General features: G+C 35.7%; 3 protein-coding genes across 6 annotated transcripts; all 3 read left to right on the top strand.

Moving 5' to 3' along the window:
• The first annotated feature begins 138 nt into the window (after nucleotides 1-138).
• On the top strand, nucleotides 139-3528 carry LOC102629559 (cytoplasmic tRNA 2-thiolation protein 1). Its single transcript, XM_006473685.4, has 10 exons — nucleotides 139-618; nucleotides 707-821; nucleotides 921-1063; nucleotides 1313-1432; nucleotides 1994-2106; nucleotides 2190-2282; nucleotides 2396-2436; nucleotides 2693-2759; nucleotides 2871-2982; nucleotides 3094-3528. The coding sequence occupies exons 1-10, from the start codon at nucleotides 517-519 to the stop codon at nucleotides 3256-3258; spliced, it is 1071 nt and encodes a 356-aa protein (XP_006473748.1). The 5' UTR covers nucleotides 139-516; the 3' UTR covers nucleotides 3259-3528.
• Nucleotides 3529-4261: 733 nt separating this feature from the next.
• On the top strand, nucleotides 4262-6704 carry LOC102629275 (hypothetical protein). Of its 4 annotated transcripts, none has more exons than XM_025097058.2 (2): nucleotides 4262-4703; nucleotides 6353-6704. In XM_025097058.2, the coding sequence occupies exon 1, from the start codon at nucleotides 4351-4353 to the stop codon at nucleotides 4678-4680; it is 330 nt and encodes a 109-aa protein (XP_024952826.2). In that variant the 5' UTR covers nucleotides 4262-4350; the 3' UTR covers nucleotides 4681-4703; nucleotides 6353-6704. The 4 variants fall into 4 exon arrangements, with proteins under 4 accessions (XP_024952826.2, XP_015384314.3, XP_015384313.3 ...); XM_015528828.3 differs by lacking the exon at nucleotides 6353-6704 and adding an exon at nucleotides 5000-5207; XM_015528827.3 differs by lacking the exon at nucleotides 6353-6704 and adding an exon at nucleotides 4988-5207.
• A 2834-nt stretch (nucleotides 6705-9538) lies between these two features.
• On the top strand, nucleotides 9539-14293 carry LOC102628991 (L-ascorbate oxidase homolog). The gene is made up of 8 exons (XM_025097118.2): nucleotides 9539-9928; nucleotides 10069-10178; nucleotides 11293-11563; nucleotides 12497-12596; nucleotides 12703-13048; nucleotides 13140-13505; nucleotides 13609-13687; nucleotides 13791-14293. The coding sequence occupies exons 1-8, from the start codon at nucleotides 9785-9787 to the stop codon at nucleotides 14001-14003; spliced, it is 1629 nt and encodes a 542-aa protein (XP_024952886.1). The 5' UTR covers nucleotides 9539-9784; the 3' UTR covers nucleotides 14004-14293.
• The last annotated feature ends 952 nt before the right edge of the window (nucleotides 14294-15245 follow it).

The raw sequence follows: 15245 nt of genomic DNA, 5'->3' as shown, positions 1-15245 counted from the left end.
GGTTGAATGAAAATATAAATTAATAAAAACAAATCATGTGGATCAAGTGATATTTAATTCAACCAATCTTATTATGCCACATCAATTTGTACAAAATAAATTTGTACAAGAGTTTGTGGTTGTATCATTACTCAAAATACAATTACTATGTATTGAGTTATCGACCGAAATATTGTGTAATTATTTGACAAAATCGCGATGTTCGAGTGAAACACGGTAGTTGAATAGAGAAAATAGGTTTCGTCTATTTGTCCAATTGATTGTCCTTAATTGTAATTTAGTTAAGGATATTATGGTAATAAAAGAAGTTTAGGGAATGAGAAGGTCTAGAGACTTTGGAGGGGTGAGGGTGCCGGTCGGACCGCTGCTTTCATAACAGTTCCATTCCGAGAAGCTGTTGCCGCACTGCAAAAGCAAACTCAAATCTTCAATTTTTCCCTCATAACCCAAACTTGATCTCTTGTAAGTCTGTTAGCTTGTCTCTTCATAGTTTACTTAGTGGGCCATTAACGGTCAATGGAGGTCGCCGAGTCGAAGTCCAAGAAGGCCGGTGGCCGCCTTTGTTCCACCTGTAACCAGAGAAAGGCTGCCCTCAAACGACCTAAAACCCTAGAACAGGTAACCCTTTTTTTTCCCCCTAAATTCTCTGTGCGTCAATTAATAACACCAGCTTTACTCGTGGCGTGTTTGCTATTATGTAAAATAGATATGTAGGGAGTGTTTCTATGAGGTATTTGAGGAGGAGATCCACCAAGTCATTGTGGGAAATCAGCTATTCAAGGCTGGTGAGCGTATTGCCATCGGCGCCTCTGGTGGAAAAGGTTATTGCTTTTTCATGCTGTTGTCATCTTACTTTCGTATGTTTTTTGCTATAGCTATTTTAATTTCGTTGGTGCTCGTACATGTTTTGTTTGTTGCAGATTCCACTGTCCTTGCTTTTGTGTTGTCAGAGCTGAACCGGCGTCACAACTATGGCCTTGATCTTTTCCTCCTATCAATTGATGAAGGCATTTCAGGATACAGGGATGATTCACTTCAAACTGTCAAAAGAAATGAAATTCAGGTATGCAATTTCCTCCCTCTCCCTGTCTCTCTCTTTTTAACTTAAATTTTCTTTTTTCTTTTAATTTGACTAAACTGATTTCTACTTGTTCTTATTGTTGTAAAATTCAATTTCTTACTTGTTAAAGAGTAAATTGTATATGGACGGAAATGCAAAATTTAACAGATTATTTTAGTCAACCGCTATTACATTTGTATTCGTTTTTTCATCCTTGTGTTTGTTTATTCCTACATTCTTTCCCCTCTGCAGTATGGTCTGCCACTGAAGATTGTTTCATACAAGGATTTATATGGATGGACAATGGATGAGATAGTGAAGGTGATCGGTTTAAAGAATAATTGCACCTTTTGTGGTGTTTTTCGTCGCCAGGTATAGGAGGGTATAGGAGGATTAATATTCCTTATAATCATGTAAATTAATGCTTATTCTTGTATCATCCGCAGATTCCTTTCTGTTTCCAACAAGTTTTTGGAGCTGAAAAATATGTAGTTACCTACATCTTCATTATTGCATATTGATTCTGAAGATTACATTTCGTTCTTTTTAAAAAGGAAATTATTATCATTCGATCTGTCGTCTTTCTAGAAATCTAGCATATGCCTGCTTTATACCCATTAATTTTGTTGCTAAAGCACTTTGGCTGATGAGACAATTGTAGAAAAAAGGTCCAACAGCAGCACTGCTCATATGAACTGTGGATTCTTGGGCAATCCAAATCCAGTCACTCAATGTAGTCAGTCTTTAGGTAAAAAATGCATAATTTTTTGTAGCAGAGCCTCAGAGGTTTTGTTGTGCATTCATATGTTTCCCTTTCTATGTGTGTATGAGAATTTTTCTTAGAAATATACTAAGGTGCGGCTGTTTTGCAACTTCTAAAGCCTTTCTGTAATCTATGGGATAAGATAGATTGAGCTGTTGAGTTTCTTTTAGGCCCTTGATCGAGGTGCTTCATTGTTGAAAGTAGACAAGATTGCAACGGGACATAATGCAGATGATATTGCAGAAACTGTTCTATTGAACATATTGCGAGGTGATATTGCTAGGTAATGAATTGTTGAGTAAGGTTTTTCTTTCAGTTTTATCTCACACTTTTTTCAGGAAGCTAAATTCATGCTGTACCGTGTAGATTGAGTAGATGTACATTGATAACAACTGGTGAAGATGGACCGATTCCAAGATGCAAACCTTTTAAGTACACTTATGAGAAGGAGATTGTAATATATCCTTGTAATTGTTAATGATTTGTTATCATGGAAGTATTAAATTGTCTATGTATTATTATTATTATTATTATTCATATTATTTAGTTGTGAGACCTTAATAGATGTTTACGTATGCATACTTCAAGAGGCTGGACTACTTCTCGACTGAATGTAAGTGTTCGTTTCTCATTCTCGTCCAATCCCTTTGTCAGTGATTTTCATTTGCTATAGGTTATCTTTTTTGCTCTTTGCTCCAGTTACATTTTTCTTCAAATGTTGGTGTCTGCTTGTTTCCTTGATATATTTTGGTGATGCTTAAAGCATCTATCATCACACTTACACGATAGATGGGCTTTTCTTTTCTAGGTAACTAATTTAGTTCTGGTGTCTGCAAATAAAATTCACAGTGCTGTTATTGCAATTGCAGGCATTTATTCTCCAAATGCTTATCGTGGTTTTGCTCGTGAGTTCATTAAAGATTTGGAGAGATTAAGGTGACTTCTTTGAGACAGAATGATGCTTTTTCTTTTCTCACTCATTTCCCTGCTGAACCGTCATGTACGATATGTAAAATTTCTCTACCACTTTATGGATTGTTAATGCAGACCTAGGGCCATACTTGATATCATCAAGTCAGGTGAGAACTTCAGAATTTCCACCTCAACAAAAATGCCAGAGCAGGGCACCTGTGAACGCTGTGGATACATTTCTAGCCAGGTGAGACTTGCTATACTCAATAGCAAACCGAAAGCACCCATTTCCAGCTTTGAAATTGTCATTGTAATAATGCGTATGTTCCTTACCTTCCTATTGATTCTTATTCCACAGAAATGGTGTAAAGCTTGTGTTTTGCTGGAAGGACTGAATCGAGGCTTACCTAAGATGGGAATTGTGCGGAGTCGAGGCCAGAACAATGAAAGGACAAAGGATATGAAACAAAATAAGGGAACGAAGAACATTGAGAGCAAACAATGTGGCACTCTGGATTTTTGATATGGAGAACGTGTGACGCATTGAAATTTTATGCGGTTGATTCATAGAATGCAGTGGTGTGGAGCAAACAAGCATTTTTTAGTTAGTTTGTAAACTCCCCTTTTTTTTTTTACCTGTTGCTATTTAGTTTGTAAATTTTGTATGCATGTAATGTAACAATTAATCATTTACACGTTGCTACTTCATTACTTTTAGGGCTCATTTGGTATACCGGATTGGATTGAATTGAATTAAATTAGATTGGATTGAATAATATTGAATTATATATAATATTATGTTGTGTTTGGTGCAATATTGAATTAGAGTATAAATAATCGTGTTTTATATTATAATATTATTATAAACTAAAATTTTGTATTATTAATTATACAAATCAACCTCAATGACAGTAATGAAATATAAATCATAATTTAAATAATTTTTATTTTGTTAAATATGTATATGATATTTATATTATTTTTATTCAATAATCTATTATTTTATAAAAATTTATCTTTTTGAATACTTGTTTAATAATTAATTTATAATGTAAATTTGGAATTATAAAAAATTTAATAATTAAATAAATTAAAATAGAATTTTAATTTAATGTGAAATTAATAATGATTTTTAGTATAATTTATTATTTAAATTAATATTTTTTATTATATTTATCACATATTACTATAATTTTAATATTTATAAATTATTATATTTAATTGAGTTATTAATATAATCCAATGCTAACTAATCCCATGACTCCTCTTGGGATAATTTTCTTTATAAAATTAAGATTAGTTTGTGGACTCAAGATAACTAAATCTCAATATCCTTAACAGAACTAAACATGCGATAAAGATGATTTTTTTTTAAAAAATCCAATTCCTACTTTTAATCCTCCGACCAAACACGCCAATTAGTCGCATAAGTTTTATGCGCTGGAATTGATGGAAAGTAATTACTTCTGACTTTTTTTTATGGACTGATCCTAACACGTGTACAAAATCTAAAAACGCGTCGCAAATGCACAAAGTGCCACGTCAAACCGGGTGCCAAAAGCACTTATCGCTTGAGTGGTGGCTCTCCCTCACTCACGATTCACAATTCGCAAATATGGCGTCATCATCAACACCGAGCTCAGCCGGCAGCACCGCCCAAAACCCGAAAAGGTCATTAGGGTTTATAGCAAATGCCAAGAAACACAAACACAGCTTCATTCAATTATTCGCTATGACCGGGATACTGTTGTTGAGCGTCAGATCATTGGGCCAAAAGTACCGCATCCACGACCTCCAAGAGGACACGTCAGCTCTTAAAGAAGAGCAAGAATCCTTAACTAATCGCATGAACAACATCAAGCATAGCCTCCTCCACGAAGCCTCTCTTGAACCCACTGGCCTTTTCGCTTCTCGTCTCCGCCATCTTTTTGGCGAGGAAAGTTGATTTCGAGCAGACCCAACATTTGGGTGAGTTTTTAGCTTTTTGTGTATTTGATATTTACGAGTTGTTATTTGTCTTTGGATTAATAATAGAAGAAATGAAGAATTTTTCTTTTTCCCTTTGATAATAAAAGCTTATTGACTTGGTTGATTCTGATATGGACTAAATTGATACAAAATTTGGCGCTTTGAGTATTTCGAGATTCTAGTTTCAATTAATCATTTCATCTTTAGAGTTTGGAATTTGTTTATGGTTTTATTATGCGTGTAATATACATGATTATCATGTCTGTTGTCTACTTTGGGGCTAGGACTTTTTTCAGAAAGGAAAGTGGCTGTGAATTGTTTGGTCGTGAGAGGTCAGATGGGTAGTTCGTTTGGTTACAGAGCTTTTTCACTTTTATGGAGTTCCATTTAAAAGAGATACAAGGAAAGCCATTATATATTAATTTGATCCTTTACCATAATGTAAGGCTAGAGTAAACATGTAAGTTGATTTTCTCAGCTCAATGGATTAACTCTTTACTCCTCTCTCTCACTTTAGCTCATATTTATGCAATGATTGGGTTTTCTGAGTTGGGAGTTATTTTGTACTTTTCCCCTATCATTTCTTTCCAACCAAACATGGAAAAAATTTGTCTGCAGTACTTTGCTTTTTCTTTCCCTCATAATAAGATTTTAGTTTGAGGCATTGGTACCTCTCCAAAACTTTGCTCCACCTTTATTTTAAATTTTTATTTATGGACAACAACCTGGGAACAGAAAATGGTTGAATTGGTTTGCTGAGTCGATCACTTCTTGCTATGGTCAATCTTGGATTTTAGTTTCTTATTGATTTTGTTTGTGATGTGGATTTCTGTTTCTTTTTTGCTTTATTTATTTAATAAATAATAATGGATGTTTGTCTTTATTATCCCAAACTCGTGGAACCATGTCTGCATTGCTTTGACACTAGACATATTACTGCAAAACACTTTGTTAGTTTATGAGTAGGGTGATCAAAGCCTGTAAATGGGAAATGTAAGTACGTTTTGATTTGGTCAAGTAAAACTTCCACATCGTATGTCTAGCCTAGATTCGTATTTCTGTGCTTCTTATTACCCAATGGCCAGACTATAATGAGATGAAAATCAATGCCTAATCAATACTTAGGGTGACATGGAAAATTGACTTTCTCAGCTGTTGGATTTGTCATTTGTGTCTTCATCTCCACCTTGTATTGTAGCCTTGAATAATCAAACCAAGTAACCAATCTAAATGGTGCATGGGAGTTGGAAATCAACCTCATGCACATCATTGACATAGGAATTACGGAAAAAGGATAAAGGATCGAAAGTAACTGCCCTCACAAAATAATTCACCTACTGACTTTTCTTGGTCATCTCATCCCCATTATATGACGTATGCAAGTTTTTGATCACTTTCATAATTGTATACTGTGTATAAGTTTAAAACACGAGTAGTTTAGGGTACTAAGCATGTGATGTATGTTCTTTAGTTGTCTGTAAGATAAAGATTTATGTGGTAAAAGCGTGTGAGCAGTCTTTGGGTTTCAGATCAACTTTTGGTGTCTGTATTTTGTTTATGCGTCGTTATCCTTAAGTCAACTGTTAGCCCCCAACATATTTTGTCTAATTGAATCTTGGTTATGGTTGATATGTGATTGTGGATGGAAGATGGGATAGAAATACTAGGGCTAAAGCTTTCATAGACTCGTGGCTACTCGGTGATCGCACTTTCATTGACTTACTAATTTCTGCAGGGTTGCTGCTCGTTGTAGACCGTGGGTATTATTATCATCATCATCATTATCATCCTTTGTAGCTATCTAAATTTGATTGTAAGATTATTTACTGGTCTTCTGCCCTGCTCGTACGGTTATCATCATCATCATTATCATCCTTTGTAGCTATCTAAATTTGATTGTAAGATTATTTACTGGTCTTCTGCCCTGCTCGTACGGTTTGAGCGCAGCATGCCTGGTGGCTATCAGCCTACCATATGATCATTCGGCTTGTTTAGTTTTTAGTTTTGCATTTGAAAAAACCCAATTTCTATTCGCTTAATTGAATCATTTGAATGGTGGGCCTGGTCTCTCATCGAAATGCTGCGTTGTAGATATTACAACGGTGGTTTTTGACACCTTAATATCTTTAAAATTTGGTAATATAGATGGCCCCAAATCTATTCTATATAACTGTGCAACTCTAGCACGTGCTTTATAGACTCATTGTCCAACGTCGGGACGCCTCTTGTGTCAGGCCACCGCCAAGTAGGGTTGGCAAAACTCGGGTCTGGTCCGGGTATTGCAATGCCCGGACCTGGCCCGGATGCAATTTTTAGATGTCCGGGTTGGGTTTTAATCTATGTACTGGATTTTTTTTTTTTAATATTATGTGTATTTTTTTAGTAGTTTTATAGATTTTAAATTTATTTCAATAAAATTTGACATGAAAATATAAACTTTAAGTGTTTAAAATTTTATATATGGGTAATAAATAAGTCAAATAAATATAAATATTTAAAATAATATATATTTTATAATATATTTTAATAAAATTCGGTTTCGGGCTGGATTTTAGATTTATCAAATATTGTCCAAGATCGGCCCGGCGACCGGAAGGGTATTTTTGCCGCTCCCACCGCCAAGTAACATTCATTCGTTTAATTAATTTGTTTAAATCGAAGCCTTGTGGAGCAGAATTGACGTCTCGTCTCTTCTCATCGTGTGTTGGCTGGATTGGCCCATAGGGAAATTTGTCTCGTGTGTACGATTTGATGTATTCATCAATGAGCGTTTGTGGTTGGTTCCAGGTCATCAAAGCTCTCAATAAGGATGTTAGCAATTGCCAAAACTAAAATGTGAGACATGCGATGATTAATGATTTAATGTGCTGCGGTTTTTTTCTTTTTTCTTTTTTTTTTTTTTGGGGGTGGGGGGCGCCTAATCTTCTTGCTCTAAAGGTGTAATTTTTCATTAGGTGAAAGTACGAGACCTGAGAAACATTGATTGGAAATTTGAACTCCTTAACCCAAGGTTTAGCGTTGATGATTCCACGCGACAGGAACATTGACTTAAGCCCACCAGATTGGCATAAGCCTGTGGTAAAGATAAAAAAAATTAAAAACAAAATCTTTTAGAAAAAGTTTTAAAAAAAAAGGTTTATTCGTTTTCTCTCTCCAGTGCGTGAGAGGCGGAATTTGGTGGGCCCCGCAGAGGGAAAAATAATAATAAAGGAAGTGAGAAACAGAGATTTGAAAATTCTTTACTAATTTCCATGCATGTTTAATATCATTTGGTGCTCGTTAAGTTAACAGTTTTTTTAACATTATAACATCTTCAAAATTATGATTTCTTCATCATAATTCTCATTGTTGGTCCTCAAAATTTTACTGATCTTATATTACTATGGTAACTCAAGTTTATAACTTTTGCACGATGAAGGGCTCTCACCAGCTGAAATCTCAATTCCACCACTTAGAGTGGAATAGTGGATCAGCTTAACAAATATGCCACTGTTGCGACACTTGGCCGAATGTTGTGACACTTTCACTGCCCAGTGAAAGTGCAGACTTTTACTGTGCATATTTTTGTCCATATAAACAAAAACTACCAAGTTCCTAAAAAAAAAAAATATGTTTACTGGAATGGGGAATATTGTGCACACATGTGGCCACCCTTTTGCGTTGTGGATCACAGCAAAAGTCACGAACCAATTCATGTGCTTTTTCAGTACATTGTAATGCGTGAGTATGGCTCTTCATCTACTCATTATTTATTTTAGGTTATTTATTTTTCCGTTCTTTTAAATTCCTAGTGTAGAGTAATGGCGTCAAAATAAGTCGGTCCGTCCTCCTAATCTGCAAGTGATCGTGACAAATCACTGCCAAAAATGACGAAGACACATCTGATTTCGTTACAACTTTTTTTATGCATTATATCTGGGTGTTGAAACCATAGATGAGAACGAGATAACCCTTTCTGAAATAAATGAGATTTACACTTTTACAGCGAAATAATATAAACCGGTGAGCGAACCTACTTCACTCAGGGACCATAAAGAAAATCTGAGAACAATCCGTTTTAATCCTACAGTTGATCTTGTGGGGCCACAAAGGTCACCGCAGATGAAATCGAATTAGACATACAAACCGATTGCAGCTGCATGTTAGCATATTCTGAACCTCGCATCGCAAAGCAGCTAAAAGAAATTTATCAAAACCTCCTTAAATAAACTTTGGTATTATCTATTCAGTACTATTAGAAGATATCTCGATTGCCGGATCGTGCGATAAATAACCTTAAGACTCCAGGTCTGATACTTCTAGAGTTTGAGTTTCGGGCACCTGTAAGTAATTCCTGAGGGGATCCACAACCGAAAAGTGCCCTAAAGGCTTAAGAACAAAGCACGAAAGCAATGATTTGGTTCCATATTCAAACAACTACGCTAACCTAATAAAAGTGCATTAAGAAATTTGATTTTTGAAACACTCCCGGTTAATTATTTGAATGGGACCTACGTGTTGTTTGTAAAACTCGTCACGTGCAATCTCTTTTCATTTTCTTCGTCCTTATTATTTGTTATGTTTAAAAAAAAAAAAAAAAAAAAAGCACAATGCACATACGCCACACAGTCGCAAGGTAGCAACAATAAACCCATGTGGGAGACAAGAACACTCATACACACAAAACAAACAGCCTAAACTAAACAGTAAGGGTTAAGCTCTTGTCGGGCCCGACCACCGACACTCAACCATTTTCTTTTCATTTTCCTTTTTATAATTCTTATCTCTCTCTCTCTCTCTCTCAAGTCTCTCTTTCCAATTTTCCCTCGCTTTTTTTTTTTCTCATTTGCTGAGTTGCCTCTACACTCACACATATCCTCTGCGCCGCACTTAAATACGTGCCATTCCTCATCATTCATCATTCACTACTCACCTCTTAACTTCTTTCTTTCCTCTTTTATTTTTCAATTTTTCTTTTGGAAAAAAAAAAAACTCTCTCTCCCTCTCTCTCTCTCTCTCTCTCCCCGCCCCATTCATCGCACTAATCTGAAAGGTCACAAAAGCAAACAAGACTTGACTTAGCCTTCTGCCTTCCCCCCAAAATGCCGCTAAACTTAGCTGTCGCTGCTTCAATTTGCTCCTTGTTTTGTTCCCTTTTTGCCATTGTCAGTGCTGAGGATCCTTACAGATTCTTCAACTGGAATGTCACTTACGGCGACATCTATCCGCTCGGCGTTCGCCAACGGGTTCGTCCCTGCATTTACATACATGCACGCATATGACTCATTTATATCGATTTCTTTAAAATGTCGATCTGGTTTGTGTTTGATATAATTAATGATTAATCAAAATGGTGTTTTGTTTTTCCTTTTTTTTTTTTTTTTAGGGCATTTTGATAAACTGGCAATTCCCAGGCCCCGATATTCACTCAGTTACAAATGACAATCTTATTATCAATGTGTTCAACAGCTTAGACGAGCCTTTTCTTCTTTCCTGGTAACATCTCTTAATTATTCTCTTTTTCTCTTTTTAAGTCTTAATTTCCTCCCGTGATCCTTCACTCTCCTTCCGCTGCATCACTGTACCTTTTAAAAATAAAATTTAAAAAAAAAATTCCACGCACAACGCCGCATTGTTTTGCGCGCCCTCCGTAAAACGATAAGTCCACCGTACTCATTCTCCATTCATTTCAACGCCATGTGGGTATATTTTAGTAATTTTCTCAGACAGCCCACAAGATCATGTGAACGTAGATCTGGCTAATTGGATCTGATTTATATCGTTGTCTTTTAGAATTGCACGTTCTTACAGTATCTTGCGGTAGAATTTCTTATTGATATTGTCATGTATTACCTACCTACTGTTACTAACCGCCCAACACTTTGAGATTTCGTTATCATTCATAACTAAATTGTTTCTATTGAATTTTTTTTTTTTTTTATAAAAAAAGGTTGGTTCTATTGAAAATAGAAAAACGACTTTCCCATTACAAAAGAGGAGCAATTAACGGGGTTAATTGATTGGAAACATTGAATTTGTGTTGTAAGCTTACCTAATTTAGACCCACTAGCCTTGTCCGCGTGTCCATTTTCGGTTAGCAGCTGTCTTCCACTCTACTAGTTTTATGAAGCAGCTAAGTAAAGCTGGAAACTCGACCTTTGAGTCATAAAATAATGTTATTCAAAATCCATATTCGATCGGTTTGGAATTATTTTGGAAGGTGCCAAAGAATTTTTAAAAATTAAAAATTAATTTTAATATTGAATAATTTTTTAAAATATTATTTTTGATAAAATTATTTCATCTTATATTAGTTTAACATTATTATTTATTAAATATATATAATTATTTTTTAAACTTACAGTATTTTAAAAATAAATTTTAATTCTTTTTACTAACATTACCAAATTGTCCTAAATTCTGGGTTGGTCATTGTCAGTGCATAAATTTAATTAACGAATGTCACGAACTCCATTTGTCCGTCTAGAGTACAAAATTTACATTTTCAGAAATTGTGAATTGGCGCATTGAGAGATTAAATTTGATTGCTTTTTCAAATGTAATAGAAATTATTGTAATTTGTTCATTTTTTTTTCTGCGGCGAGAATAGGAATGGAATTCAAAACAGGAGGAATTCATTTGAAGATGGTGTCTATGGAACGACTTGCCCTATTCCTCCTGGGAAGAACTTTACATACATTCTTCAAGTGAAGGATCAAATTGGTAGCTTTTACTATTTCCCTTCCCTTGCATTCCACAAAGCAGCCGGTGGGTTTGGAGGAATAAGGATCCTTAGCCGACCGCGCATTCCCGTTCCCTTCCCAGATCCTGCCGGCGATTACACTGTTCTTATCGGAGATTGGTACAAGTCCAATCACACGGTAATAATATACCATTCCCACATTTATACCAAAGATTAACATGTTACTTTTTTTTTTTTTAAATAACAACATGTTGATTTGTTCTAATGTTTTAGTTTTCTTGTATTAAAGGGTCTTTACTAATGTTAGAGCATGGTGTTTAAATTTTGCGGGGTTTAAAATATTTTAAGTTGGTCAATTTGGCAAGGGATTTTTTTTTTCCCGCTTTTTGGTTGTCGGTGACAAAGGTGAGCTTTTGACTATTTATGACATGCAACTTTTCTGCATTTGAGCTGGGTCTTTGACCCCTCTTTTTTGTCTGTTTGTGACTATTGAGATAGATGATAGGTTGAGAGACTCGAGTAAAAGAAGCCACATCCAAAATCAACAGTCTGTCCTTAGTAAAATTGTTTTCTCTAATCATGGAGCCAAGTGTAAGTTTTGGCAATGTGACTCCAGTGAACAGTTTAGATATTAAATCTTAAATTGAGTATTGTATAATGCTGCAGTCTGCAAGTATCAGGTTAAATTTTTGACTTTTGGGTACGAGCCAATTAGATCTACATTTATTAGATTGCTCAATTGGTATGGACGCTTATTGCTTAATGTATTACTGATTTGATTTAATGTCTGCACATGGGTTGATATGGCCATATTTATTGGCCCAAATGTGTATTATACTATTCGCCGAGGTGTCAGCCCATATTCCATCATCATCGAATCCCCTGAACCACATGCATCAGGAAAAAAAAAAAGAAAAAGTGGAATGGTCAACCTTGACCCATTTATCTGACTTGTTACTTGGGTCCACGAAGTGTTGTTTCATGAAAGTTCATAGAATGAGATGGTTGGAGTGAAAAATGCCAACTAGTTCAAAATTATTTAGTAATTGTTTTGCTGTTTGAATCGACTTTTTGTGATTGAAGGATGATGAATTGATGTATGTTTTCGCAGGACTTGAGGGCACATCTTGATAAGGGCAAGAAGCTACCTCTCCCCGATGGAATTCTTATCAATGGCCGGGGGAGCGGTGCTGCTTTTAATGTTGAACAAGGTTAGCTCTCAATCAATCTAAATCTAGTCTTTGCCGATTGTTATCATTTTTGTACACTCCTACCATCATTCATGCATTACGCCTACATTATCCATGTCCATTACAGGAAAAACTTACAGGCTCAGAATATCAAATGTTGGATTGCAAAACTCACTCAATTTCCGCATTCAAAACCATAAGATGAAGTTGGTAGAAGTTGAGGGAACACATACCCTCCAGACTACCTACTCATCACTTGATGTTCATGTCGGACAATCATACTCCGTTTTGGTTACTGCTGATCAACCTGCACGGGACTATTACATTGTTGTTTCCTCTCGCTTCACCTCCACTGTCCTCACCACCACCGGCATTCTTCATTACAGTAACTCTGCAGGTCCAGTTTCAGGCCCCATCCCAGGTGGACCAACTGTCCAAATTGACTGGTCACTAAACCAAGCACGCTCTATCAGGTATTTATTATTTCCTGTTATCAGTGATTCAAAATTGTGCCACTAAAATGTTTATGATGTGCACTAATTTAGTGATAATTATATATTTCAGGTCTAATCTCACAGCAAGTGGACCAAGGCCTAACCCACAGGGTTCATACCACTATGGTCTCATAAACACTACCAAAACTATCAGGCTTTCAAGTTCTGCTGGGCAAGTTAATGGCAAGCAGAGATATGCAATCAACAGCGTGTCCTTTATTCCAGCTGACACTCCCCTAAAGCTTGCTGACTACTTCAAGATTGGAGGAGTTTTCCGCATCGGAAGCATTTCTGATAATCCTACCGGTGGAGGGATTTACCAAGACACAGCAGTTATGGGGGCTGACTACAGAGCTTTTATTGAAATTGTGTTCCAAAATGATGAAGACATTATCCAGAGCTATCACCTTAATGGCTACCAATTTTGGGTTGTCGGGTAAGCACATTATAATCTTAGGGTTCCACATCCAAAATTGCATTTAGGAGTTAGGACCAACTCAGTCCTAGTTGTCTCTTAATCATAAAATCTTGAAATGCAGTATGGATGGAGGCCAATGGACATCTGCTAGTAGAAACCAGTACAATCTCCGCGATGCAGTTGCCCGTGTAACCGTTCAGGTTAACACTAATTTAGCTCAGAATGTGGATTGCAAAATCAAAATCATTAACCTAGTTAGAATCAAGAACGTAATTGATAACTTTTGTTTTATGATGAGTGCAGGTGTATCCCAAGTCATGGTCTGCGATTTATATAGCACTGGATAACGTAGGTATGTGGAACTTGAGGTCTGAGTCTTGGGCACGACAGTACCTTGGACAACAATTTTACTTGCGTGTTTACACAGCATCAACTTCACTCAGGGATGAATATCCCATCCCAAAGAATGCACGTCTTTGCGGCAAAGCAGCTGGCAGACACACGAGGCCCCTCTAAATTATTATTTAATAAAATGATCCACCGTTGGGTACGCAATTTGTGGATTCGAGTAGAATTTTGATTTCTAATCTTATATTCGATTAGTTTAATGTTGCTTTGCTTATTTATGCGAGGAGTGTGTACAAGTGGAACTTGAAATTGACCCCAGCTCGAGGTCTCATTCTTTTCTATTGAAGGTTGTATTTCCGTTGTTACAGCGGTAGCTGTTATAGCATTACTGTTAGTATTATTTAAAATTATGTTGATTCTCATTTATCAATTTGATAATTGGCTCAGCCTTTTAGTAATGGAATGTAAAGCAAATCAAACTACGAAGAATGTTGTGTTTATCAGGTTTTTTATTTTTTTTTTCGGTAGTGTTGGTGTAATATCTTCCCTTCGTTTGTGGTCAGCTGTTTTTTACTGTTCATCAAACTCACCTGTGAATCTCTTCATTAAGGCTGCGGGCCATCTCAAAGTAAATGTTTGGGCCTGGGTCAGAACCTCTAGTAGGCTTTGCAGCCTGTTTCTAATCAGGCATGCACTAGTAAATGATAGTTTTTTTTTTTTGTTTTTTTCCCTTCTTGAAAGGAGTGATACGAGGGTTTTTAATTGAACATTGAAAACTTCTTTTGAAAAAAATAAATAAATAAAATGAAAAGATTATGATTAATCAAAATAACTATGAAAAAACTTTCTTTCTGTCAGCATTAGTTTGGGCCACTTCATGAAAAGTACTCATCCAAAGAAAACGTATTACGCAGTATAATTTTAATAGAACCATCCCTCGAATTATCATATGACATGTTTTTAATTTTAATTTTAATTTTAATTTTAACTACTGCTATTTCTGATTATTTGAAAATAAATTTGTTTAGTCTAGTTTTTATTGAATGAACATATGTATGGCATAAGACAACGTTTTTTTTGGATAGATGTGTTTGCGGAAAAATAAATGACCAATATGCGGATGACACGTGTCAGTATAAGTAATGAACAGTTAAATATGAAGGGGAGCTGAGCCACCCCAAGGATGCTATAGACGAGTGAAAGGTATAATAAGGAATGCAATGAGGGTAATATTGTTTCGGTTATAAGCGCAAAGTGGCAGGAAAATTAATTTAGTCAGAATCACGTGAGAGGTTATTATCACCTAAAGAGAATGTTATTTATTTAGCTAAAAAGGAAAACTAATGAGTACGTGAACAACCAAAAGTAAGTAGTAAATATGTGCCATGTCCGCGTGTGAACAAATTACAT

The sequence above is a fragment of the Citrus sinensis genome, chromosome 5 (assembly GCF_022201045.2).
Source record: "Citrus sinensis cultivar Valencia sweet orange chromosome 5, DVS_A1.0, whole genome shotgun sequence".
In the NCBI taxonomy this organism is placed as follows: Eukaryota; Viridiplantae; Streptophyta; class Magnoliopsida; order Sapindales; family Rutaceae; genus Citrus; species Citrus sinensis.
This window is presented reverse-complemented; position numbering and strand designations above follow the sequence as displayed.

Coding starts and splice junctions, on each gene's coding strand:
- LOC102629559 (XM_006473685.4), top strand. CDS start 517: ATGGAGGTCGCCGAGTCGAAGTCCAAGAAGGCCGGTGGCCGCCTTTGT. Junction 2,107..2,189: donor TTGCGAGGTGATATTGCTAG/GTAATGAATTGT, acceptor TGTACCGTGTAG/ATTGAGTAGATGTACATTGA. Junction 2,283..2,395: donor TATGAGAAGGAGATTGTAAT/ATATCCTTGTAA, acceptor ATAGATGTTTAC/GTATGCATACTTCAAGAGGC.
- LOC102629275 (XM_025097058.2), top strand. CDS start 4,351: ATGGCGTCATCATCAACACCGAGCTCAGCCGGCAGCACCGCCCAAAAC.
- LOC102628991 (XM_025097118.2), top strand. CDS start 9,785: ATGCCGCTAAACTTAGCTGTCGCTGCTTCAATTTGCTCCTTGTTTTGT. Junction 13,049..13,139: donor AACCAAGCACGCTCTATCAG/GTATTTATTATT, acceptor TATATATTTCAG/GTCTAATCTCACAGCAAGTG. Junction 13,688..13,790: donor TTGCCCGTGTAACCGTTCAG/GTTAACACTAAT, acceptor TGATGAGTGCAG/GTGTATCCCAAGTCATGGTC.